This window comes from Ctenopharyngodon idella, chromosome 11 (assembly GCF_019924925.1).
Source record: "Ctenopharyngodon idella isolate HZGC_01 chromosome 11, HZGC01, whole genome shotgun sequence".
In the NCBI taxonomy this organism is placed as follows: Eukaryota; Metazoa; Chordata; class Actinopteri; order Cypriniformes; family Xenocyprididae; genus Ctenopharyngodon; species Ctenopharyngodon idella.
In genome coordinates, this window is record NC_067230.1 from 27566597 (window position 1) to 27592735 (window position 26139).

Below are 26139 nucleotides of genomic sequence, written 5' to 3' on the forward strand. Positions count from 1 at the left end.
GCAACCGTATATATGATGTATATTACGATCATGTTATGATCAACTATGCCTTTGTTAACCTGTGGTTAACAAAGCCTCTACATATTTTCACATTTTGATCTATGACATAAAGCACACCAGTTATAACCCACTTGTGATTTTTTAAACCTTTATTGTGTCTTAAAAACGGCGGTTGCTAACAAATTGCTAAAAGGGACTACTTCCTTTGGCGGGGACTTTAGACGTCATCATGACAAACAGGACATTTGGACAGCATTTCTCATGAAAAAGTGGATAAGTATTCATACACAGTGCAGATCATAATCAGCGAGCATGTTTTTAAATAAAGTTGTTTTCTAAATAAAGTTTGAGGAAGCTTGGTGGTGGTGACGTTGATCCATGACCATGGTGTGCCATAGTCTGTTTATAGCCTACTGTTAGCTTTTTATATCTGACGACTTTATTTAGGCTTCAGAATGTATAAATGTTGTGTTAACTTGTAAAGATTATCTTGATAGACAAAACGAGCTTATTTTTTGCGATTTTCCAAAAGTCTATGGGAAAAACGCATAGGCTTTAGATCGAGGGAACCCGTGCACCGCTAACTTCCGGGTTGGCCTGCAAAAACATGTCCTCCCTGAGGTACTCTATTACATTTTTTACATTATATTTCACAGGAAAAATGTCGTTTAGACGTTTAAATGTCATTTTAGTGATTTTTAAGGGATAAAATTTACTACAGGGGGAATTGCTTTATATATGTAAAATACACATTCTCTCTGACATTAGTGTATTAAGTAGATGCAATAGTGACAGTGACCTGTGCCCAGAATACAGTAATCACTGTAAGTAGAACCTCTTAGTGAAAAGCACTAGAGTGAAGCCAAGATGAGTATCATTTGATACATCCTACTCACAAACTCTGTGAGGGCTAATCAATGTATTTAACAGCAGTGTGTTTTCCATGTGTTTTTATTGATCTAATTGCATTGGCATTAAACCAGTTATATTTTTCACCATGGTTTTGCTATCAACCCCAAGCATATCAGCTGGAAAGGTTTAAATTGTTGGTTATGTTTGCACTGGATACAGTTTAGGCATTAAATTCTGATCATAGAGCACAGCAACCAGACATACTGAAACCAAGTGAGACATGTTATCCTGAAATTATTACTTTATTAATGTGTGTTCAGTGGTTAAACATTGTTATAATTTATTGCTGCTTTCTGTGTGCATTATGGTGTGGATTCAGTTAGAGATACCACAGTGAAAGGGCAACTGTTAACTGAGTCAATACAAACAGAAGGAACCATTCTCAGTGTAAGTCATGAACCAGGTCACATTCCGAGATAAAGAACTTTAATGACAGATGAATCTGAGAGGGCAGGTAACATGAACACCAGCCTGTTGGTTGCAACCCAAGATAATGCACTAATTCACCAAAGTGCTGTGTCAGATCTCACTGACCGGCGTGTAAAATGAGGAGTTTGACTGATAGCTGATCTTTGGGAGACGGGGTTCCTCGGGTTCAAGAGTCTCTGGTGCAGAAGACATACTCCATTGTATTTGAAAAAAAAAACTGATTTGTTATTCATACAGACAGATTTGGAGCATGCTTTCAATAGCAAGATCAAAGAGTAATTCAAGGCTAATCTACTTACAGCCAGTTCAAAATTAAATATACTTAATTTCACCTGGAAAAGTAAACATACTGTTTCATCTTAATCTTCAATGCTGAATAAGCAAAGGCATCTGGGTGTAAAGGTGCGATCACATTTACCATTGCTCTGCAAAATTTCGCAGGCGAAATTTAATTATTTCAATAAGAATCCATGCGATTGGGAGTTGGTGAAAAAGTTCCCCACACAGATTTCGCTTGTGTTCAAGTTCGCCGAGTTCACCAAAAGAAAGCTGCTTGGTTTGGAAGTGACTTCTTTCTTCTGTGCTTCATACATTGAACACTATTAGCAATAGACCTTTTTTGCCCACGAGATCTCACCGAAATTTCGCTAACATGACCGCACCTTTCGTCACTATTTAGATTCAGTAAATAATCAACTAAAAGTAAAGTACCACACTGTTTTACTTTGAATTGCTAAAAAGTGAAGAGTGCAATTTCTGCGCCACTAGTGCTACCAAACGGAATTTCAAAAATAATGACCATTGGTCTGTCAAACGCCAAAACTCACGAAATTTGTTGAGCTGATGTTGCTTTGTTGGCCGGAATGTTCAAACAAACAGATCAATGTTTTGAAAGCACCTGTCACACATGAGATCGCAATAGCAAACCACAAAGATCTAATCAATTCTCAATGGACAAAATCAAATCCTGCCCAACATTTATTCTTGTTTGAGAAGCAGTTTCACTCACAATAAAGAAGAAAAGACTATCGCAAACTTCCGTTTTAAGCTGTCTTTAAAAACCGCAGAGCATACAGTCGACAAATCTCAGTTTTTCAGCAATCCTAGCTTTCGTAATGCCTCTCTCCGATCCCTTCCGATGCTGGGAACTGGCACGTTGAAGCCTTTGGATTGAGATGATGTTACATGTAACGCCACTTTTCTGGGTGTCGATTCATTAGCATCCATTTGAAAGTCTTTACTGTGGTTCTTGGTCCCTGCTGCAGAAGAACACGACTTTTGGTTCTGAGAAACTGCATTTATAACTGTGTTGTTAGAACCTGACAGTCCCATCCCAGTGAGTTCCAGTGTGGCAGATTTCCCGGTTAAAGTCATATCGGCATGTTGCGGTGATGAAGAAGCTGTGGAAAGATTGCTCACGGACCTCTGGTGGATAGAATTGCAACTTTGTATTGGCTGGTTTATTTGTCCTCCAGATCTTGCAGGGATACTTGGAGCAAGACGTTGACTTGTGATCTGGTTTTGCTCCAAGTTTGCTGGGGATTGAGAATGCTTTACTTGTTGACAGACTGGGTTCTGTGTATCCTCCTTGAGGAGACCCAACTTGCAAAGAGCCTCCACTCTTACTTTCTCTGGCTTCATTAATTTATCTACAGTCAATACCCCAGAGTGAGGCATGGTCGAGTCAATCTTAGGGTTGGAGGCTCCTTCCTGGTTCACTGGGACTTTGTGTGGTGTTTTCATTTTAGGTTTAGGGGCCACAGGTGGAGGAGTGGGCTTGGAGCCCATACTGGTCACAGCCTGTGAGTTCTGGGTAAGAGCTTGGGATCCAGTGTTGTTTCCCACAAGATCATTATTTGTAGAAACCTGCTGTTCTTGGGTTTTGGCTTCAGTTGCATTGGTTTTCCGCATCGATGCACTCTTGCTCACATGCACCAGAGCCTCATACGAAAGGGGTCCTCGACTCGCCACATTCTCTGGCCGCTCATTATTCTGATGTTCTTCCGCTGTATCTTTACTGCCTTTGACTTTATGCGGAGGTGGTATCACAACCACATTGACCTCTGAGGGAACTCGTGGAGCTTCTTGATGGAGCTGAGCATTTTTTGAAGCCACTTTAGGTGCTGTTTTTTTCTGGGATGCAGCTAACCCAGGTCTGGTTTGAATTTGCGAGTTACGGTGCGCAAGGACAAATGGAGTAGGGACCATATAATTCAGAATTTCATTTTGCACCAAGCTGCTAGATGACAACGGACCTTCAAATTGACTTTTGGGCACATCTACAATCAAGAAATGTATTTTAGTGTATAACCAGAAATAATTAGGAGTTAGAAATACTAAAAGAGCTAAAACGCACCTTGACTAGGGACCTTGTTGATTCCAGAGAGGTGGGCCGCTTTGTTAGCCACATTTCCTAGAGCAGGCAGCTGATCAGACTCGTCATTGGACAGGCCACTGTCGTCATCCATATCCAGTGACTGAATGGTCTCCTCTAGGTACATGAGACAAGCCCTCTCCTCAGCGGAGAGATACTCCAGACTTTCATCACTCTGAAACAAAAAATAATCACATGAAGTTTGTGACTGGGTTATAATATTTGATGTACATAATATGTGATGAGTACAGGGATAGTTCATCCGAAATGGAAATTCTCATTTATTCAACTTCAAACCCGTATTTCATCTGTGAAGGATGTTTAATTGTTTTTGTCGAAACAATCAGGGCTCTACAGTGTGAACATTTCGCTCGCATTTGCGCCTGAATATAACTGCGTGCGAGTGTGAAAAAATATTTAGGCGCACTGGTGCGAGTGACCCGATCGATTCTCATGAATAGAAGTATAATACAATCTGAACAAAAAGTACACCTCCTAAAATGCATCTACACTGAACAACAGTTATGTTTCGTACTGCACTCGGCTGCTTTTCATGCCTTCATTGAGGGCAAAAATGCCACCAAAAATGAATAAAAACATGCACCGTTATGAATGCTCGTGCTGCCATTTTACTTTCGCTTTTAAAGTAGCGGCAATTGCTTGAATGGTGGGTGGGTTCATTATTATTCTTAATGAAAAACACAACAACAAAACAGTACAATGACAAACTCGCATAAATATGCGCTTTTACATTTAGCTGTGCAACCAAATCTTCATCCATCGTCTTGTCATTCAGAAGAGTGAGGCGAAATGGGCGAAGTGAGATGAAATCTGACTCCTGCTGCTGATCTGTGCTGCGACGCGTTGAGTTTTTAACTGTATCTGTTCTCTAACTAAATTAAATTATTTTTATTACTATAAAAAATCAAAACGACGGTGAGGGCGGTGCCACAGTCACGGTGGGAAAGGAAACTGTTGAAGTGATGTAACCGGTGTTGCGGCTGAACACTGGTAACACAGTAGATTTCAGCAAGCCTAAGCTGTAAGTTAAAGGTGCAGTATGTAAGAATTCTGTCTGCTAGTGGTCGCTAGAGGCCTATTCAAAACAAAGGCGTAGCTTGATGACGCCAAGTTTGAGCGCGGAATCTTGGGACATGTGGTCTTCAACTCAACGGACAGTGCAAAAGAATAGGGATAGGATTCGGGAAGAAATCATGTTCATGGATGCGATTATTAACGTTATTGTAGTATGAAGCAGAGCAGGACCGAGTGTTGTGGGAGCTGAACGAGGCCGCTGGAGCGATTGCACAACATACGCCTCACGAGCAGCGGAACTTTTATTATGCCACAGTCGCCAGCACTGCTTCCGCTTTTCCGGTCATGAGTATGAGGTAACGCAGCTCTGTTTATCATATTAGATACATTTGAGTGTGTTGAAAATGTTATAACATTACTCTGAGCGTTCGCTCGGCGGCTGCTGTGAGACAATGTTGCACACTGCAGTAAGCTAGATCGATATTAGAATATCATATTAAATGCTGGATGGCTTGTGTTGATAAATAGCATGCAATTAGTTTTAAAACGTATTGTATGATGGAAAAAATGCTGTATTACTGTTACTAAAAATAAAGCTGCATCTGATTATGCTATGTTAGCTACTTGACAAAATTGTGTTTTTCTCTGAGGCATGGTAAAGCATGGTACTCGCAAAAAATAAAAAAAAAATTAGATTTAAACAATACGACTAAAAATGTTGAGCTATATAACAACAATTAGTTTTCTGTCTATAAATAAATCAAAACAGTTGTTCCATTGTCTATTAAAATGTGTAATATATTAAAGCGTCTTTGGTGTTTCTATGGTTTCTACAAAATAAAACCGGAAACCGAGGGTAACACGGGTATGACGCAACTGACAGGCGACTCCTCACACGTCCCGGAGCCTTGGTTGAAATTGCAATTTTCTCACGATTTACAAACAGTTGGAAACATTTGGGATATTGTAAGTATTCAAGTGAACAAAATATATAACACTGGCCTAGTGGTTTTTGGATATTTTACTGCAAAATTCTTACATATTGTACCTTTAAGTAATATCACACGAGTATACTCCTGTTTCTCCGAGTATTGGTATGATTGCAAATGGGGTACTTACTGATCTTATTGAAGTCCAATAAACAAGTTGATATTAAGTGATTTAACATTAGACACAATACTGTCTGTTTTTGCTCTATTTCGTGAAAATAGTTTCTAACAAAGCCACACCAGAACTGTTGCGCATCTCCAAGCGATGGTCATTCCTGAATGAATCTGCGTTTTGAACGACTGCATGAATGACTCGCACATTAAAACTTACCGCCACCTACTGGCGGTAAATGTAAATACATTTATTTTCATATTTACACTAGACTGTTTTTACTTAAAATATCAAACTTTTAAAGTTTAATTTTTTACATATTTCTAAATTCAAAAAATTATATTTAAAAACATTCATACAATATTATTTACCCATGAGCTGCATTAAGCAGTCTATGTAAATGTGCTTCAGATGTAGCTTCTGTGCCACTTCTGCAGTGCAAATATGGATTTTTTTTGATAGGTAACAGTCTGATTGGGTCTTATTGTTCTAACTGAATTTATTGTTTAACATTTAAAAACAAATTTTCTATTTTAATTTAAGAAATTGACGAAATATGATGCATACATTTAATAAGATTAGAAAAAAAAAAAAAAAAAAAAGCTCTTATAATGGTAAAAATGCCCATGGAAATTAAAGGGGCAAATATCGCCCTGTAATGGGAAAGTCAATATCTGTTATTGATCAGGAAGTGCTCCTAAATTTTTGACTGCTAATTTTTTTTCATTAGGAGTACAAGTGCTCCTAAAGAAAAATGTTAACGTAGAGCCCTGACAATGAATGTCAATGGTTTCAAAAACAACACTGAACCCATTTGAAAAAAAAAGAGTGTAAATTTTCATTTATGGGTGAACTATCCCTTTAACAATGTTTCATCCACAACTTCTAGATATATACACATCAAAACAGCTGAAGATTTACATGTATTTTATAACATTATATACAGTATGTCTTCATAAAATAAAAGTATGTCTTACAAAGCATGAGTTGAAGCTGACCACGCTGTCACAGCTGCCATTACTGTCAATCTCACCCACTGTGTCAAGGCCATTGCCATCTTGCCACGTGTCACGTATCGGCATTGCAAAGGATGGAAACCTCCTCTCTGATATCAATTCAGTTCTTTAAAAGTGTTGATGAAACTGCATTTCCCCTAAAAGTAGAATTTGAAAAATGCAAACTGAGTGTCTTGATAGGCACCCTTTGCAAGAGTTGGTAGTATTAGTAATGATAGTGGAAAATGTAGAGCAATTAAAAACAATCATATACCAAAAAGGTCATGAATTTGAAAGAGCTGGCAAACATATCTATATTTCTGTGTACAGTATAAGAAATGATCAGATCATGCTGAGTGTAGTTGGATCAATTCCGGCATGAATGGAAGACTATGAATCATCGGTTTGTTTAAAGATAAAGATAAAAAAAAACATTCAGCTCATTATGTTTAATTCTTTAATATTTAGTCCTACAGAAATGGTTTCATTTAATCCAGTTTCCAATTTCATCTCATAAAAAATCAGCAAGAAAAATGTCAGTACACTTTGCTTTATTAGTTGTCAGGTAAAACGCTATCACTGTTGTAAATTTGAATATGACGTGGATGATGATAACGCATTTTTTCTTTCAGTGATGGGATATATTGTGTGATATCATGCAAATGTAACAGCAAACAGGATATAAGGGGCAGTAGCAGTTAGATGAAGAATAACGCTATCATCAGTATTATAGGACATAATTGTTTCCAGGTCCCACAAATTCTCATTATATTTAAATGATCTGTAATAATTTAACTGTAATCAGTGAACCATATCTCAATGGCGACGTCAATTTTTACAGACATAATAAAGCCACTGGCCTTTTTCTTATGTAATGTAGTTATCAGACGCTTGGTTTTCTTTGTAATTGTAACACCAGTATGCACTTTGACACACCATGATGTCTTTTATGTAGCTCTAGAGAATTCATATCTATGATCATAACACTAAATATGTCTAAAGTTTATTACTTTATTTTGCATAAAGTGTATATGACCTGTATTGCACAATAAAGTACACTATGTTATCTGCTCTAAGGGTGTGTGAAGCTCTCACTGTCAGACTACAAACTAATTCACAGTGTTTTGGGTAAGACAGTCGATATTTCTGAACTTGAAAAAATAAGAGCAAGTGCTTTGAATTAAATCCCATTTTAATTGATACATTTCAGCACATTATTTTACAATTTCATAATTAATTTACTATTTTTCTCTGCTTAAAATTCCTTAATTATCGGCCAACTCCTTTAATTAAAATCTTAAGAATACTCTTAATACTCATACACAGATATAAATATAGGAAGCCTGAAACATGCCTTAACAAAAGCTTACCTTTAGTGCAGAAACGAGTTAGATGATAGCTCAGCAGGTTCACGTGCTTCAACAGTGTCAGTGTCACTGTGAAGTGCTGTAGGTTAGTACTGTACATAGGGAAATCTTCGACCAATCATTTTCATTTTCTCCTGCATCAGCCAATTAGAGAACAGGCCGGTGAGTGTAGAGAATGAAACGAACGTTCGTCTCAAAATCAAAATTATTTAGTTACGGCGGGAAAAGACATATAAAAGATGAGTAAACGTACATAATTAGGCTACGACGTCTCTGCACACGTCTGTAATGACAAACACATGATGACAGAAAGTGTCAAGAGGATCACCTGCAAATCCTAGTTAATCGCGTTATTGAGGGTTTCTTAAAATAACATTAGTTTAATCCCCGTCAACTGGAACTGATTTGATCCTGTTTCGCTGACTGGGATTCATTATGTTTTCACACCACACTGACTAGGTTTTAACATTTATTTCTTTAACTACTATCAATTTTTATGCTCCTAATACAAACCCAGTCGTAACTAGATAATAATATCAGTAGTGACGACTAGTAGATTTTCAATTACTCGCCATTTAGTCACTAAATAGGGTGAATTCAGGTTGATTGGGACACTTTTTCCAATTCATCTCCATGGCAAAAAGTGTCCCAATCATCCTGAATTCACCATAATATGTACTAAGTACCATCTAGTGAATGAGATACAGGATCACCTATAGATTATATATGCTAGTAATTCTAAAATAAGTTATAGTTTAAAGGAATAAATGTTAAAAGGCATATGCAAGCAAGATTTTTACATTGTTTTTAAGAATATGGAGTGGTACTTGCCTGCGCAAAACTGCTCCATATTGAACACATGGTTGGTTAACAAGGCGTTGTGACTGTTTAATTAACACGTTGCTAGTTAGGTGGTTGTGAGGCCATTGAAAACCTTATGAAGTCAACATTGGTCTTCCTGTTTCAATAGGAATAACAAATTGCTTGGTAAAATGTAATACTTATGGTTAGGTTTGTACAAATCATTAAGTATTGGCAATAGTAGTAGTGAAACTTTCCTTAGTAAACACCACTATTTATTTCAGAATTATGCACACACCCACACACACGTATATGTAGTTTACGGTGACTCTCCATAGACAATGTTTTTTATACTGTACATACTGTATATTCTATCCCCCTACACTACCCCTACCCCTAAACCTACCTGTTTTTTTTGCATTTGCATTTTTTTGAATTTAGTATGTTTTTTAAGCCATTTGGTTTACGAGGACACAGGAAGTGTCCTCATAAACCATGTTTACATTGTAATACCCATGTCATTATACACATTTGTGTCCTCATAAACCATGTATACAAGAACACACACAAAAAAAAGATATAGCTGACAACCACACAAGAATATTTATATATATCAATTCAAGTTTATTTATCATTAACCCAGTATAACCAGTGATTTTGTAGCAATGAGTGTTGTACATGCAGTTTCTCACTCAAAGTTACCTTAGAGTTGGTAAAACACTGATCACGGCCATTTAGAAAAACCACTGCAAAATAAAAAAAGTCCTTTGGCCGTACAATGGCACCATTTCTTCAAAATAAAAAGGCTGCAAACAAGTAAACAACAGTGTGGATAGTACCTGACTGAAAAATACTGAGAAGGTACAACATCATCAGGCCTTACAAGATGTCTTCTCTCTAAAGTTAATCCACACTCTTAATACTATGGTACTTTGCTACACTAAACGTGTTCCTAAACCTCCGATATTGGCCCTGTAAGCAGGAAAAAGTTCAATATGACATATTTCTCCACTTAAAATGCAAAGCAAAAGTCACTACAATCACTCTTCCTAACAATATGTCATAGTCACTTGAGAGAGAATAAACACATTTGCATAAAACAATCTTGTGTGGTCATCTGCAGAAATTACACAAGTGCCCTTCAAAGGAAAACAAAATCTACTGATTCACAAAGTAGTTCAGTGAGATTCTACTATCAGCACCATTGTTGTCCACTTCAGCTTAAAATCCACTCTTTCCAGCTAACTAGCTTACTCAAAATGTGTAAAAACCATACTGAGGATTCAGAAACACACTTGATCTATGAGACTATTTCAAGTAACAGGTACAATGGAGCCAGTGAACATAAGACTTCATGTAGTGCCATCGATTGTTCAGAAGCTGTGCGTATGACCTTAAAAAGACAGATAATATAAATACAGTAATGCCATGTTTAAATCATCATGAAAGGCATGTCTTTAGCTGTGCTCCACCATTTTGAAATACTATCCAGAAGCACCTAATGCGTGAAAGGATTAACATATGTAATTCATTTGTTTAAAAAAACTATTATGCCTTACATGATAACCCATTAAAAGTTTCATTAGTTGTTAGGTACTACTAAGAGTTTAGCTAGCATTGTCAAACGATTGTTATCTCTTCAGGACATCTTTGAGCTGCAGACAACTGAAAAGTGTTAACATGAGGTCATGGGTGAATCTTGCGAAAACATGTCTAGGTCACATTTGACACTAAAATTAGAAGAAAAAGTAGTAGTTATTCTTCGCATAAAGAAAATGATTTTACGGCCATTAAAAATAATTATTTTCATGTCATTTTCATACTAAATTATTAAATGTAATACAGTAATTTACAGTTTACAGTTAAAAATTACTGTAATTAAAATGATTTAAATCAGCATAAATGCAAAGCAGTACAACAATCAATACTATGATGTATAAATAATTCACAATTTAAATAATATCAGATTAGAATTTTGTGAGGAAATGTGCCTAACTGTCATGAAAATAAAATCACAATGCAAAAAATATATTAATATTAATTGAATGGTATCGTAAGACACTTATATATATATATTAGTGCTGTCAAATCGATCAATCGCATCTAACAAAAGTTTGTTTATATAAGTGTGTACATATACATGCATACTTGTGTGTGTGTGTGTGTGTACAATATATATATATATATATATATATATATACATACATATATACACACACACACACATATATGTATGCATATATATATATGTGTGTGTGTATCTGTATAATATATAATAATATATATATACACACACATATATTATATAAATATAAACTTTTGTTATATGCAATTACTCGTGATTAATCGGTTTGACAGCACTAATATATGAGTGTGTGTATGTGTATATATATTATATATATATATACATACATACATACACACAATATTTCTTTTTTCCTTCTTTGATATTTGAAATATGACCTGGATGTGTTTCGCAAGATTCACATTAATATTAGTATTATAATCATTGTAAAAACTGGAGGTTTTAAATCAGTGCAGAATCCCTTTAAAATTTGGTTTGAAGAGACGGCTTCGTCGTCATATCAGGCAACAGACTCAAAAACACGAGCACAATTTAATACTTCAACCTCAAGAGCAAACCAAAGTTGAAAGAATACTGAATTCTCTGGGAACTCGACACGTGAAAGTCTCCTGAAGCCGCTAGACAATGTGAGGTAGAGGACTGTACCAAGCTGGAACAGGCAGCAGTGAAAGAGCGGGTACCATGTCAAGTGGCGTGGCAGTGACGCGGCAAAGGTGGGAGTGATTTCAAGGATATAGCGAAGAGAGCGTCACACCTCCCCGAAGTTGGTGTGCCCGGTCTCCTTAGCATGCTCCCTTGCTTCCTTTTGTCCCACCAGGCCAGTCTGGCACACCATGCAGCGCAGAGCGAAGCGGTTGACGTCTGTGTACTGACGTTTCCTCCGCGCCTCATCCGCGAGCTCCAGCGCCTGGGCCAAAATGATGTCATCAGTGGTGGAGAACACAGTCTGTGCAGGAACATCTGCACTGGGCATCACCTTTTGGAGCGGGTCATAATGAATACCATCATAAATAAGCAGCACTCGTTTAGTGTAACCCGCATCCTCACCGAAACGGTCGACGCGCACAGTCTGAGTGTCAACAACGCAAATCTCACACTGGTAGAACTTAGAGAGGATTGAAACCTCAATGGCGCCTCCCCACGTGTCATCTCGACGGATCCAGGTGCAATAGTCCTCGTTAGTCTTGCCCAATACTGCCTCCGAGTATGCGGTGGGGTCACTGGCTACAATTTGTGCAATGAGCCCACGCATCTCAGCCGCACAGGCTGGGTCGTACACACCCCCTTCCATAACGTAGTTCACACTGGTAAACAGACAAGAGTTGTCGGCAGGGACAACGCGGCGCTCTAGAACTGGAGCCAGGTCGAAAGTGGGGCCTTTAGTCACAGTGGTTTGCGTTTGAGGTTTGGGTTTATTCTTCTCCTCCTCTACAATCAGCGTGTCTCCTGGAAGAGTAAACATAACAATGACCAACATAGGAAATTCCGCAAGAACAAATGTGCATGAATGGATTTATAAACAAGGACCTGTGCAAAGCAAAGTCAAACCTGATTTGATAGGGTAGTCTTTGAGGTGGGCTTCCCCGTTGCGTAGATCCAGACTGGACGGTGGATAGCCTACCATGATCTTCTGTACATCACATGGTATTCCTGTTAGCTCCTCAATCTTATCTTTAAGCTCCCGGACACAAGATTGGTGTGTAAGGCCCTGCATCAGATGGGTTCCGTTTTTGGCTTTGCAACGCAGACGTAGCATTCTGTACCTGTTCAGTTCTAAAAACAGAACAGTTTCATCATGAACCAAATGTATATGAAGTTAAAAGCAGCCTAATAATAATGACCATATGCAACAATAATTACCAGACTGAAAAAACAAACAATTATTTTCCAGTTTATTTGCTGAAAAATATTCAACTGCTAGAAATATAGATAAGTCATCTGTGTAAAGCAATGGTAGTTTTTTTTTAATGACAATTAAAAATGTGCATGTATTCATACAGTACATTAATGCATAATACATAATAAATACAAAAATAAAGAAAGAAACGAAGAATTATAGATTGTGCTGAGTTTCTTGAGCAAAAACAAAAGCTCTACGGCTAAACAAAAGAATAAAAATAATATATATCGTTATCGATTTAAAGCTTTGTAACCTTTTTTTTCTCAGCTAAGCAAAAGTAGAGGGAGTTTTAATAATATAACGTTAAATATCAATGTTGACAACAGTCTAAGCTAGGCTAATTGTTAGCCAGGCTACAGATAACGTTACAAAACCTTAACAGATATATAAGGAAATCACCTTAAATTTCACAATTCTTTCACTATAAATATGTACTCTAAATATAAATAGGAATATGGTCTTATATTTAAAAAAAATCACGGGTGTTTCGATATAGCTCGATGCAAAATCACTCACCACTGAGCGCCTTTAAAACAACAACAATTGACACACTGGCCGAACGGAAACACGGGTAATACGTCACATACTCTGTGTACTACGTCCTGAAAAGTACTCAAAATGCATACGTCAAAATTTATTTATTTTTTTGTTAACGAATTGTTAACATGAAATTTCAAGCACTATCAGCAGTCTTGATATATTAATTAAGATGTTACATGAAATAGTTGTACTTTAATTAATGTAAAAATTTATATGAGACATTTAAAATGAAACATTGAAAGCAAAAACTGATTTAAAATTTGGAAAATTGTGTATTATCATTGTACAAACGGATATATTTGTGTGTTTTTTTTTTTTAAATAATTATTTTTGTAATGTATTCTGTAAGGTAAATCCAACGGTCTGTAATGTCTCTCCCGGCCACAAGCGGCGTTACATATAATCAACGAGTCATTTTATGTGCGTCATTCTGTTTCCGGAATTGCGCCGCCATTGAAACACCAGCAACCAACGTGAGATTTTCGTTGCAGCGCCAAAAATTATTACATTTAATTTTACATTGATCACCTCTTCTAATTATATCTGAATATTATTAAGAAGAATGGCGTACAGAGGACAAGGACAGAAGGTTCAGAAGGTCATGGTGCAGCCCATTGTATCCTTTCAGACCGCAGAACTGTATCGGCTTCTTTCCTTTGTATTGATATATTTTAGTTTCATAATATTATATTGAATTAGGTATTATATAATTGTATCTGGCTTTAAGAATGCAGAATCTTTGATAAATGTATGGGATGTTGGCATCAGTTTTGTGTTGGTCCTGCTGATCGGTTACAAATGAATGAAAAATGCTTTTAAAATGATTATAGTCAGATTTTGGGTTGCAGTATAATGTTATTGTGTTTGTATTTGTTTCCTTAATGGCACCATCAGAACCTTATTTTCAGGTATCTACAGAATGTAAGTTCAAATTTTATTTTACTATTACCTATATACGTTTGAATTGAGTGTGTCTCTCTCTCTCTCTCTCTCTCTCTCTCTCTCTCTCTCTATATATGTCTATGTATTTTTGCTTTCTCTTCCATCTTTTTATTTAGTTATTATAATTATTTGTGAAGCAGAGACTACATTCTGTTGTTTATTGTTTGGACAGCATTACCTTCAGCATTTATATATTTATCCACCTCATGTGTGGTATGATGGTTTGACAATTTTAATTGTTTCTTGGAAATAATGTCTTTCATATAGAAGCTTGTTTCTGCCATGGAATAAAAAATAAAAATTTTTATTCTGTGGCGGGAAAGACGCTTTACCTCATGATATTGCAGGAAGACTGTCCCTGTATCTAAATGACTAGTTACTAATAGTTTTTCCTTTCCCTGCAGCGTTCCCGAATCCAGGTATGGCTCTACGAACAGGTCAACATGCGGATAGAGGGCTGCATCATTGTGAGTAAACAACAGATTTACTGTTAACACTCTTCATTCTCTCCACTTGTCTGTTACAGATGAACTTGTGAACAGTATCTTGCAGGCATACAGTCAGTGTGAATAAAAGAACTCTTGGATGTTTTCTTTTGTTTCAAGGGATTCGATGAGTACATGAACTTGGTTTTGGATGATGCAGAGGAGGTTCACATGAAGACCAAGAACAGGAAGCCCCTGGGTAAGTGTGAACTTTGCTATGGTGGTGAGTTAGGCGTTTCAGAGAAATAAAGCTCCCTTGAAGTAAATGAGATAAGATTTGAAAAACTTTTTTCCTTTTCAATAGGACGGGTTATGTTGAAAGGAGACAACATCACATTGCTGCAGAGTGTGTCCACTTGATCGTCTGATAGGAGTTCATCTGAATATACTTGTTTGCTGTTAGATTGTTGGTTTTACTTTTTTTTTTTCATTTGTCAATATTTGGATTGATTCATTCTTATAATTGTGGAAACCTTTTTTTTTTTTATTTCTGATTTTCCAAAATAAACATTTTTTTTCTCTATTTCAGAGTTCTGTTTTTAGGAAATGTGGGCTAAATGTTGAAATTAAAATATATTATAATTTTGAGGTTTGGTCTACCATACAGTCATGTTTCACTCTGAAAATAAATGCAGTTAAAACCTACTTATCTTTTTGTGACATTTAGCTTGTTCATCAGGTTGAAAATGATACCTTTCAAAAGTTTAGGTTTGGTAAGAATTTATGATTTTTTTTTTTTAAAGTCTCTTATACTCACCAAGGCTGCATTGATTTGATCAAAATACAGTAAAAACTCTAATATTGTGAAATATTATTGCAATTTAATTTTATTATATTTTAAAATGTAATTTATTCCAGTGATCAAAGCTGAATTTTCAGCATCATTACTCCAGTCTTCAGTGTCACAGGATCCTTTAGAAATCATTCTAATATGCTGATTTGATGCTCAAAAAACATTTCTTATTAATGTATGTTGATAACGGTTGCGCAGCTTAATATTTTTGTTTTTATTAAGAAGTTTCTTCAGGATTTTTGATGAATAAAAAGTCTAAAAAAATAAATAAAAAAAAAGCTTTTATTTGAAATATTAGAAATATTTTGTAACACAAACTACACTTTGTTCAGTTTAATGCACCCTTGCTGGAAAAAAAAAAAGTATTAAGTATTAATAGTGTGATTTTGTGCGCTCAAGCAGATCTGCTTATTGACATGGTTCTTTGTAGCTTATATTATTTAAAAATAGACCGATTTTAATAGTTGTTAGAAGTATTGCCTTTAAAAATGTGCAAACTCCTATTTGACACCTGTCTGCAGTTCACAGTGTAACCGCTAGAGGGCAGTACATGAGTTTGTCTCTGTACTGCTGTTAATTTGGACTAAATGTTAAAGGTGAGAAGTGTCTATGTAAGATGTTACTAGTGGTAATTTATACACCTTATAAAATACGAAGACTTTTTATTGTACCTTTTTTGTGTTTTCTAGTTCTTTAGATATGCTTAAAGGGTTAATTCACCCAAAAATTTAAATGTCATTAATTACTCACCCTCATGTCATTTCACACCCGTAAGACCTTCATTCATCTTCGGAACACAAATTAAGATATTTTTGATAAAATCCGATAGCTCAGTGAGGCCTGCATCGCCAGCAAGTTAATTTACACTTTCAAATGCCCAGAAAGGTACTAAAATAAATTTAAAATAGTTCATGTGAGTACAGTGCTTCTCCTTTAATATTATAAAGCGACGAGAATACTTTTTGTGCGCCAAAAAAATTAAAAATAAAATAACGACAATATCTAGTGACAGGCAATTTTAAAAACACTGCTTCGAATCTTTTGTTTCGAATCAGTGATTCGGATCGTGTGTCAAACTGCCAAACTGTTGAAATAACGTGATTTGGCGCTCCAAACCACTGATTCGAAACAAAAGATTCGAAGCGGTGTTTTTAAAATCGCCCATCATTAGATTTTGTTGAAAAGTAGTATTTGGGGTTTTTCTTGGCGCACAAAAAGTATTCTCATCGCTTTATAATATCAAGGTAGAACCACTGTACTCACATGAACTGTTTTAAATATGTTTTAGTACCTTTCTGGGTGTTTGAAAGTGTAAATTAACTTGCTGTCTATGGAGGCCTCACTGAGCCATCGGATTTTACAAAAATATTTTAATTTGTGTTCCGAAAATGAACGAAGGTGTAGAACGACATGAGGGTGAGTAATAAATGACATTTTAATTTTTGGGTGAACTAACCCTTTAAAGTGTTCAAATGTTTATTCCCAGTTGAGTGAGCACAGTATTGAAGTGCACTTTACTCATAGCCCAATGTAACAAACTGCGTAACTTTTTTTTTTGACATTTTAAAGTTCATTTTGGCCACAAATGTTACGTGTGGGATTAAATGGGTTAACATAGGTTTTTAACCAAAACAGCTAGTTGTTAAAGTATACAGCATGTGATTTAATAGAGTAAGATTATACTATAAAACAAAGCTGTAGGCCAAAGTATGGAAGCTTGTTTCTGCCATCCACTGACTAAAAAAAGACTTTTTATCTCGCAATTCTGACTTTTTGTAAGATATAAAGTCCGGATTGAAAATTAAAATTGAGAAATAAAGTCAGAATTGCGAGATAAGTTTTTGCCTTTTGTATTTTTTTTTTTTTTTTTTTTGTATTTTTTTTTTTAATTCTGTGGCGGAAACAAGTTTCCATAGGCTACCAATAAGAACTTGCTGAGAAGTTGGAAACTTCTTCGTCCTTCCATTTGAGGCAAAATAAATGATTTAATATTCAAAGATTAGCCTACTTCGTATTGCCTTTCAAGGTTCTAAACAATTAGGCTATATTAAATTATATGAGATGAAATTATAGAATCCAGCCACGTTTAAAACAATTAGCAGAACAGTTAGCTAAAACTAAAAAGTCGTAATATGAAGCCATGTTTAATCAACAATGATTGTTCAAGAGATGAATAATCTCATTTTCTTTATCCAAACGCTGTTGTGTGTTGCAGTCTGTGGTATTAGTTTCAAAACCCCCATTTTGTGTTTGCCTCGAAAATACAATTAGCTCATTTTAAGCTTACAGCTTTAGATTTCAATAACGGTTGTCTTCCTCAAGGGGAAGTTTGATAAAAATCTGGAAATATGAAAACAGCAGCAAGTCAGCAGTGCTCAGATGGGTTTGCCAGAGAGCAGGAGAGATATCACTTTGAAGTCGGAGGCAGTGGTTGGTGAGTAGTACTCTAAATAGGGACTCACTGACAACCTGTGGAGGAAGCGGTATCTAAATCACGAGTAAGAGCTTTGCGTGTCTCACACAAAGCCGGAGAACCAGATGCAGCGTGAAACTCATCGGGAGGAAGTCAGTTGCTGACTCCAGAGAGTTTAAGCTCACTTCATAACAGCGACCACACGCTTTTAGTCGTTCACTGTGGGTTCAACCACAGTAATGTTGCATAAAGTCGATCCCCTTGTGAAAATATCGGTGCATCTTCGCTCGGGGCTTTTAAAGGTACATGCTCAAAATTGCTCCAGATGAGATGGTTTGCGTTCTTTTTCATATACGCAGATGGAAATGAAAGTGTCCAGAATTTCCAGAACAAAGTGCAAAATCTTAAAACACGCTCATGATCTTACTGTCAAATATATATATATATATATATATATATATATAATTTGTTCTTGTTGAAAATTGGCTATGTTTGGAATTGCACACTCTTAATTTATCTGCATTATAGTATGTATAGTGTGCACAGTATGTGAATTTTTTTGGTGTATATGGAATACCTCTGAAAAATAGATTTTCTGGTATGCAAAGTACATGGTTATTATAGTTAACTAAAATGAAAACTAAAACCATAAAAATGTATTCAAATGTTAGCTAAAAAAAAAAAATTAAACAGATTTTTTTTAAAGCTAGTTGCCAAGGCAAAATTTCTGTTTCTTTTATTTAACTTGATGTACTAAAATAACTAAAACAGACATTAAAATTAATAAAAACTTTAAAGACAGTAAAAAAAAATAAAAATACAAAATGACAAAACACAACAAAATTACAAATATATATATATTCTATAGCCCTTGTATGTATATATAAAAAATGTATATGTAAAGTCATTCAAATTTTATATATATATATATATATATATATATATATATATATATATACAGTAATGTGCAACAGTCTAGGAAATATCAGTTCACATTTCCAAACATTCATTTTGCCATTAATTTTCATAATCCAGTGATATGTTTGAATACACAAGGAGTTTGACAACAGCTGGTGCTCTGTATATATATATATATAGAGAGAGAGAGAGAAAGAGAGAGAGAGATATCATTTTTTTTAAGCCCTTATTTCCTTTTCGTCAATAGTTCGTTCTCTAGGTGATGTGGCCACTGTGGTTTTCCGGTCATACTCTTCCATGCACACTTCTACACTTAATGACACACAGTTTCCTTATATTATGCAAATCCCATCCTACACTAAGAACCAGCACTTCCTTCCTCTCATCCCAGGCAAAAAAACAAAACAAATAGACAGTCCATTTCTGCCATGACCATCAGGCTATGGGAAACCAACCCAAGACTTTTCAGGCAGGTCAACCCTTGCTGGGTTTAGCCGTCGGAAACACTGCCCAGGTCAGATTGCCATCCGGGAGCTCCCGAGGGGCCTTCCTGTTCCTGCGGGTGTGATTGTTGTGAGCGTGTCCTTTGTTCTCCCTCCCCCCCGACCCGACCTGTCTCCTACCTCGGCTCCATCCAGACAGGTTCAGTCTGTATACTTTCATTGCCCTCAACATCCATTGCCATCAATCCCTGATGTCTGTACACTGTAAGGATAGTGTCTGCGTATCCAAACAGGAGATGCTTTCGCATTAAAAAGTGATTTTAAAAAGACTTCAGGTAATTTATCTGACTGCCATCCTCTCTGTTTAGAAAGAGTGATGGCCTGTTTGTTTTCATTGTTCTGAAGAGAGGATGAAAATACTTCATTTAAAGACTCAAATAGCTCAAACAAGAATTGTAGTAGACCTTTCAAAAGTGCATTCTTTGTAAATGGATGTTTTGTAATTTAAAAAAAACAAAAAAGATGCATGTGTGAATGACACTTACGCTTCTGAAAAAACCAGACTGTTTCCGTTTCAAGATAATGACTTGATAAGGCTGGAGACCTGTTATTTAAGAAGAATTAAGTGAAGTAAAGCACTTGTTTTATTTATATTATTTAAAAATCTATTTTAAAAAGGAAAAAATATATAAATAATATATTTTTTTTTAAATGTCAGTCCTCCAACTTGCAATATATATACAGTCAAACCAAAAATTATTCAGACGTTTTTGATATTTTTGATATATTTTTACTAGTGGGTGCAGGACACTGTAGTTCATTTATGTAAGTGAGGATAGCAAAATAAAGTAAACTGTGACATATTATACCCAAAAATCCTTCATACAGTGGACTACCAGTAAAACTGATAAAAATTTGGAACCAAAAATTATTCACACACTTTGACCTGACCATGTTTGCTTGTTATCTGACATAATTAAGATCTATTTGTTCTGGCACAGTTTAACTCTGAGATCTTGTCATATTTTATTACCATTTTTTTAAACTATAGTGAATAAACTGAATTAATGAATGAAATGTTCAAGGTGTCTGAATAAATTTTGGTTTGACTGTATATATATGCAGATGCATATACATATATATATATATATATATATATATATATAGTTTATATATATATATTTATATATTTATTTATTAGTGCTGTCAATCACCAAAAAATGTTTGTGTTTACATAATATATGTGTGTACTGCATATTTTTATTGTGTATATATAAATACACACACATGCGCATATATATATATATATATATATATATATATATATATATATTTAATAAGAAATATTATATATTTATATATGAAATAGTTATATATAATATAAATTATATATAAATATACATGTAAATATTTCTTAAATATATACATGTATGTGTGTGTATTTATATATACATAATAAATATACATAGTACACACATTTATTATGTAAACACAAACTTTTATTTTGGATGCGTACATATACATATATGTATACATATATATGTAAAATTACTGTCAATGTCAGTAAGTCTCTTAAAAATATTAGATAATTTTTACTTCATACCATGTAAAGAAATTTTCTATTTAATCAAAACATTTGTTGAAAAGTATAACAATTTGAATAACTCCATATATTATTTTATATTATATTAAAATATATTTCATAATCCTGGATGTCATTATTTATCAAAGACTCATATAGGTTGTTAATGTAGAACTAAAAAATACCTTCCTCGTTAAAGGGGCAAAAAAGCGCTGCAAATGCTGTTTACACGAAGGTGACACTCCACCAAAGCGTTCTCTGAGTGCACAGGCAGTGACCTGTGAACATGTTGCTTATCTTGTTTTAACAGTGTGGTTGTAATGCATAATACCTCTATTTTTCTCCTATTAACACATACAATAATATGCAAGTCCGATAAGGGCTTTTGTTTCTCATTTTCACCCAAGGAAACATTTGTAGCATTTTTCATTGTGACTCACTTTGGCTGAAATGGACGTGGCACCGTTGGGCAAAGGTCCAGGCCAGGCTTTGTGCAAACAAATATTGAACAAGCTTCGGACATTTCCATGTTTCAGCATCATCAGATGATCAGTGCTGATAGGGGGCATCAAGGGACTGCTGCTGAATGGATGTAGTTTGCAGTGAACTTTTCTATGTAATCTTTTCAACAGTTATGCAAACATAAAAGATGACATGAAAGCAATCGCATGTTTTTAGCACTAATGGTGATTCAATGAAAAAGGTTGCTTTCGACTGTGAATAGATGATTTTAAAGGGTTTTTTTTCATTCTGTGAGATATATAATGTTTTCAATTACATTTTATTCTCAATCTAAAATAATGAAATTGAAAAAAAAAAAAAAAAAAAAAAATATATATATATATATATATATATATACCTTGCATATACAATATTACATTTAGAAATTTAGAAATATATATATATATTAAAAAATATAATGAAATAATTTGAATTTTATGTGTATATATATATATATATATATATATATATATATATATATATATTACATTTAGAAATGTAGAAATATTTTATATATTAAATATTTCTAAATGTAATATTGTATATAATTTTAAATATTTCTAAATTAAATAAGAAATTATATATAATTGTGAATGAAGACATAATGCTTGCTTTTATTTCTGTATGTCTTTCTTTATTCCATATTTCTTTTTATAAAAAGAATGGAAAAATTGTAAAAAGTTTGATTTTACTTTTTTTAGGTGTTCGTGTTAAAGTGTAATAATACGTTTAAGTACTGAGTAATAATAATGAACTACATGTACTTACATAGGATTAGGATTATGGTTTGGTTTAGGGTAAGTTAATAATTTATAGTTATTACTTCAGTAACTACATGTAATATGTGTAACAAGGACACTGTAAATAAAGTGTTTCTGCCGGTTTTATTGGATTTTTGTTGATGCTTTCTATGAAACTTGGCATCAGCTATCCATTGTTAAAGTCATTATTTGCACATATGTTAATGAGGAACCCAACAGGCACCAGTTTTAAAATGACCCTAAACAAACAGAGTACAAAGTAACACTTATGTAATTTAGTGCATTTTAGAACAGAATTTGTTGCTGCTCTTTCTGTGGTAAACAACTAACTCTCACTCTCTAAACTTCTCACTTATGTTTGCTAAAATTGGTCACTTTTCCACCTTTCATGGCAGTTTTTTTTTTTGTGTCTGTGAGGTAGACTTTTGCACGCACACACATACGCACACACAGTGTGTTGGCAATTCAATATGAAGTGCCTAAATGTACCGAACAAAAGACCTGCAGGGGAGCAAAAGGAGATGTGGAACAAAAAACAAACGAGTAATGAAATTATAACAATACAGAGAGAGAGAGTGAGGGGTGCGGGTGCCACAATGGCAGGGAACAATCGCGCCGCGTCAATGGAAAAAAAAGTGTGTGCGGAGAAGGGGGGGTAGGCTTTGGACAATAGGCCGGTGACAGCGGCACAATGGCGGCACTGTTTTCAATTAGACATTATCTCATAGACAGAGTGGCAGGTTTCATTGTGCTAGGGGGCTATTTTCAGGGCCGCCTTTGTGTGCGGCACTGCCAATATTCCCTTCAGCCCCTGCCGTGAGCCGGCCCTTTATTCTCGCTACTGTTTGTTTTGTTTTTTTTGCACAAGCGCTAAAGTAGAAATGTGGGTGGTTTTGGACCAGACAGGCCTCTGAACGGAGAAAAAGGGGGAGTGGGGCATAACTTGTGCCTTGTCACCTGGGTTTACTACGGCAAATTGGAAATAGCCAGAGCTGGAATCTCTTGGCAGACTTGAATGCGACGCCAATTTGACATGCACTGCGTGCATGTGTGTGCTTGCCACTAGTGCAGTTTGGGGGCCTGGTGGGCATCATGGTCTTGATCTAGGCTTGCATTGTGGCTTAAAATACAACATTGTTCCAAGCCAGTATCATTGCTTTTTTAAAATGGGACACAAGCAAAGAGTTTTTAAAGAATCTCATGGGTCATGGGTTCAATTCCCAGGGAATGCATGTATTGAAAAAAGAAACATTTGAATGCAATATCAGTTGTTTTGGATAAAAGCATTTACCAAATGTTTGTCAAGCTTAAAAAAGAACAAAAAACAGTTGTGTAAAAACAGTCCATGCAACTTGTGTACTGCATCTTAAATCTCCTGAAGCAATTCGATAGCTTTGTATGGAAATTTTTGAAGCACCATAGCAAGTATGAAATCACTGATTCCGGATGCAAGCATGCCAATTTAAAAGACTTTTAGCTCATTATGTGACCACATCTGTCCTGCATTCACGTAGCTCAAACAGTAGAGCATATGCCACGGTCATGAGTTCGATTCCTTGGAAATGCGTGCACTGAAAAAAAAAATGTTTGAATGATTTGCTTTGGATAAATGCATCTACCAAATGCATAAATACAAGTGTCTGTCAAGCTCAAAAAATTCAAATAAAATAAAAAAACACTACAAGTATTGCATAAACAGTCACATGGTAAACCATGGCGCTAATGACGACAAGGTTGTGGGTTCATTTCCCAGGGAATGAATGGACTGGGAAAAAACTGCTTGAATGTAATGTCAGTTGCTTTGGTTAAACCAAATGCATTTGGTGCATTTGCATTTATGCATTTGGTGTCTACCAAATGCATAAATGTAAATGTCTGCCAAGCTCCAAAAATTGCTAAAAAAAAATAAAATAATAAATAAATAGTTCCATATGACTTCCATAAGCCTTATGATAGATTTAGCTTTGTATGGAAAATTGTGAAGCTCCATATCAATTATGATATTACTGATTCTGGATGCAAGCATGCATAAAAGATTGACCTTAGCTCATTATGTGACCACATCTCTCCTGCATTCATGTAGCTCAAACAGTAAAGCATATGCCAAGGTCATGGATTCGATTCCTTAGAAAATGTGTGCACTGAAAAAAGAAATGTTTGAATTCAGTGTCATTTGCTTTGGAGAATTGCATCTACCAAATTCATAAATGCAAGTGTCTGTCAAGCTCAAAAAATTACAAAAAACACTACAAGTATTGCATAAAAACAGTCTATATGACTTGTGCACTACAGTACATCTGATTTGTGAGCAATCTGAAGCACCATTGCAAGATTGATTGCTGGATACAAACATGCCAATTTAAAGGATTGTTTTTAGTTCACATTTGACCAGATCTGTCCTGTGTTTTGTTAGCTCAAACTGCAAAGCATGGCGCTAATGAAGTTGTGGGTTCAATTTCCAGGGAAAGCATGAACTGGAAAAAATTACTTGAATGTAATGTCAGTTGCTTTGGATAAAAGTGTCTACCAAATGCATAAATGTACATGTCTCTCAAGCTCCAAAAATGGCAAAAAACAAAACAAAACTATATATAAAAGTTCTATATGTGGTTCATATGTGGAAAACAGCTCAAATTTGAAGCACTGACATCATTGATGCAGTTGAAAAGACTGAGTTTAATTTATATATATATATATATGTATATATATATATAAACAGAATACAGGTTTGCAACAGCATGAGGGTGAATAAATAATTCTATTCTCATTGGTACATGAACTATTCCTATAAAATTTAATATACAAAGTATTTTGGCAACAGCCTCTTTGCAGCTTGTTTGCATTATGGGTAAAGGAGATGTGATATTTACATGTGCAATATCTTTTCTGTCATACATACTATACTCCTTTTTGTAATTGATTGTATATTTTTGCTTTAGCAGAGCTGTGATACTCATTTCTGTAGAGTTTTTCATTTTACAATGTGAGATCCAAACAAGCAGACATGAAACAGGCGAGGTTAATGCCCTTCGCCCATATCCACCGGTTTGGAGAGAGAATTCTGGCACATGGAAATGCCGAAAGCCTGAAAGCCCCATCAGATAAACTTGTTTGGTGCCTCTCAGCCCATTTTGTTCAGGTGCGAGATATTTGATGAAAGCCAAGTTGCACAAAAAGCTTGTAATTGGCCCGAAAACACGGGGCCCAACTTGCCACTCAAATCTTTTGGTTCTCAAACCACCTGCTGCTTTTTTGCTATTGCTTTTACCTCAATTAGGTTGTGCAGACCTGATTCTTGTGATTTCACTGAGCGCTTGCGGTCAAAAAGGAATGTTTTGCAGCCTGTTTCTCACAAACAAACACGTTTGTTGCTTGATATCAACGAAAAAGAAATCGGAACGGGTTGCGGCTTTCCGATAATTCTCAGAAATAATACGCTTGACCTTATCGCAAATGTGTTTTTAGGTGAATATCTGTCATGTTTGCTGTTCTATATCACCCCGGTTCCCTCCCATGCGGTTTGAGTGAGTATCTGGCTCAGTATTATTTCCCCATCAACATTTTTTGCACCTTTTTTATGAGGACACATTGGTTTTTGCGAAGTGCATACATAGACAAAAATGCCATTTTGGTTGGAGCGTAAGCGGCACAAATAGCAGTTGCAAAGGAAAATAATCATTTCATGGTGGTTTATGTTGTTATCCCACAATTCCACACTGCAGCCACATTGAACAAGCATGATTGATTTGGTGGCCTAGTTA

At 35.4% G+C, this 26139-nt stretch overlaps 3 protein-coding genes across 5 annotated transcripts; 1 reads left to right on the forward strand and 2 right to left on the reverse strand.

Moving 5' to 3' along the window:
* Window positions 1-1135: 1135 nt before the first annotated feature.
* On the reverse strand, window positions 1136-8921 carry zgc:158258 (uncharacterized protein LOC791186 homolog). 2 transcript variants are annotated; one of them, XM_051912056.1, is made up of 4 exons: window positions 8217-8921; window positions 6829-7052; window positions 3698-3890; window positions 1136-3620 (listed from the first exon to the last, which is right to left on the reverse strand). In XM_051912056.1, the coding sequence occupies exons 2-4, from the start codon at window positions 6931-6933 to the stop codon at window positions 2428-2430; spliced, it is 1491 nt and encodes a 496-aa protein (XP_051768016.1). In that variant the 5' UTR covers window positions 6934-7052; window positions 8217-8921; the 3' UTR covers window positions 1136-2427. The 2 variants fall into 2 exon arrangements, with proteins under 2 accessions (XP_051768016.1, XP_051768017.1); XM_051912057.1 differs by lacking the exons at window positions 6829-7052; window positions 8217-8921 and adding an exon at window positions 5870-6017.
* A 696-nt stretch (window positions 8922-9617) lies between these two features.
* On the reverse strand, window positions 9618-13649 carry yod1 (YOD1 deubiquitinase). 2 transcript variants are annotated; one of them, XM_051912066.1, is made up of 3 exons: window positions 13517-13649; window positions 12649-12873; window positions 9618-12546 (listed from the first exon to the last, which is right to left on the reverse strand). In XM_051912066.1, the coding sequence occupies exons 2-3, from the start codon at window positions 12854-12856 to the stop codon at window positions 11849-11851; spliced, it is 906 nt and encodes a 301-aa protein (XP_051768026.1). In that variant the 5' UTR covers window positions 12857-12873; window positions 13517-13649; the 3' UTR covers window positions 9618-11848. The 2 variants fall into 2 exon arrangements, with proteins under 2 accessions (XP_051768026.1, XP_051768025.1); XM_051912065.1 differs by having other exon boundaries at window positions 13400-13524.
* A 300-nt stretch (window positions 13650-13949) lies between these two features.
* Window positions 13950-15490, forward strand: snrpe (small nuclear ribonucleoprotein polypeptide E). The gene is made up of 5 exons (XM_051913298.1): window positions 13950-14156; window positions 14435-14461; window positions 14887-14949; window positions 15088-15166; window positions 15272-15490. The coding sequence occupies exons 1-5, from the start codon at window positions 14103-14105 to the stop codon at window positions 15325-15327; spliced, it is 279 nt and encodes a 92-aa protein (XP_051769258.1). The 5' UTR covers window positions 13950-14102; the 3' UTR covers window positions 15328-15490.
* Window positions 15491-26139: the final 10649 nt, after the last annotated feature.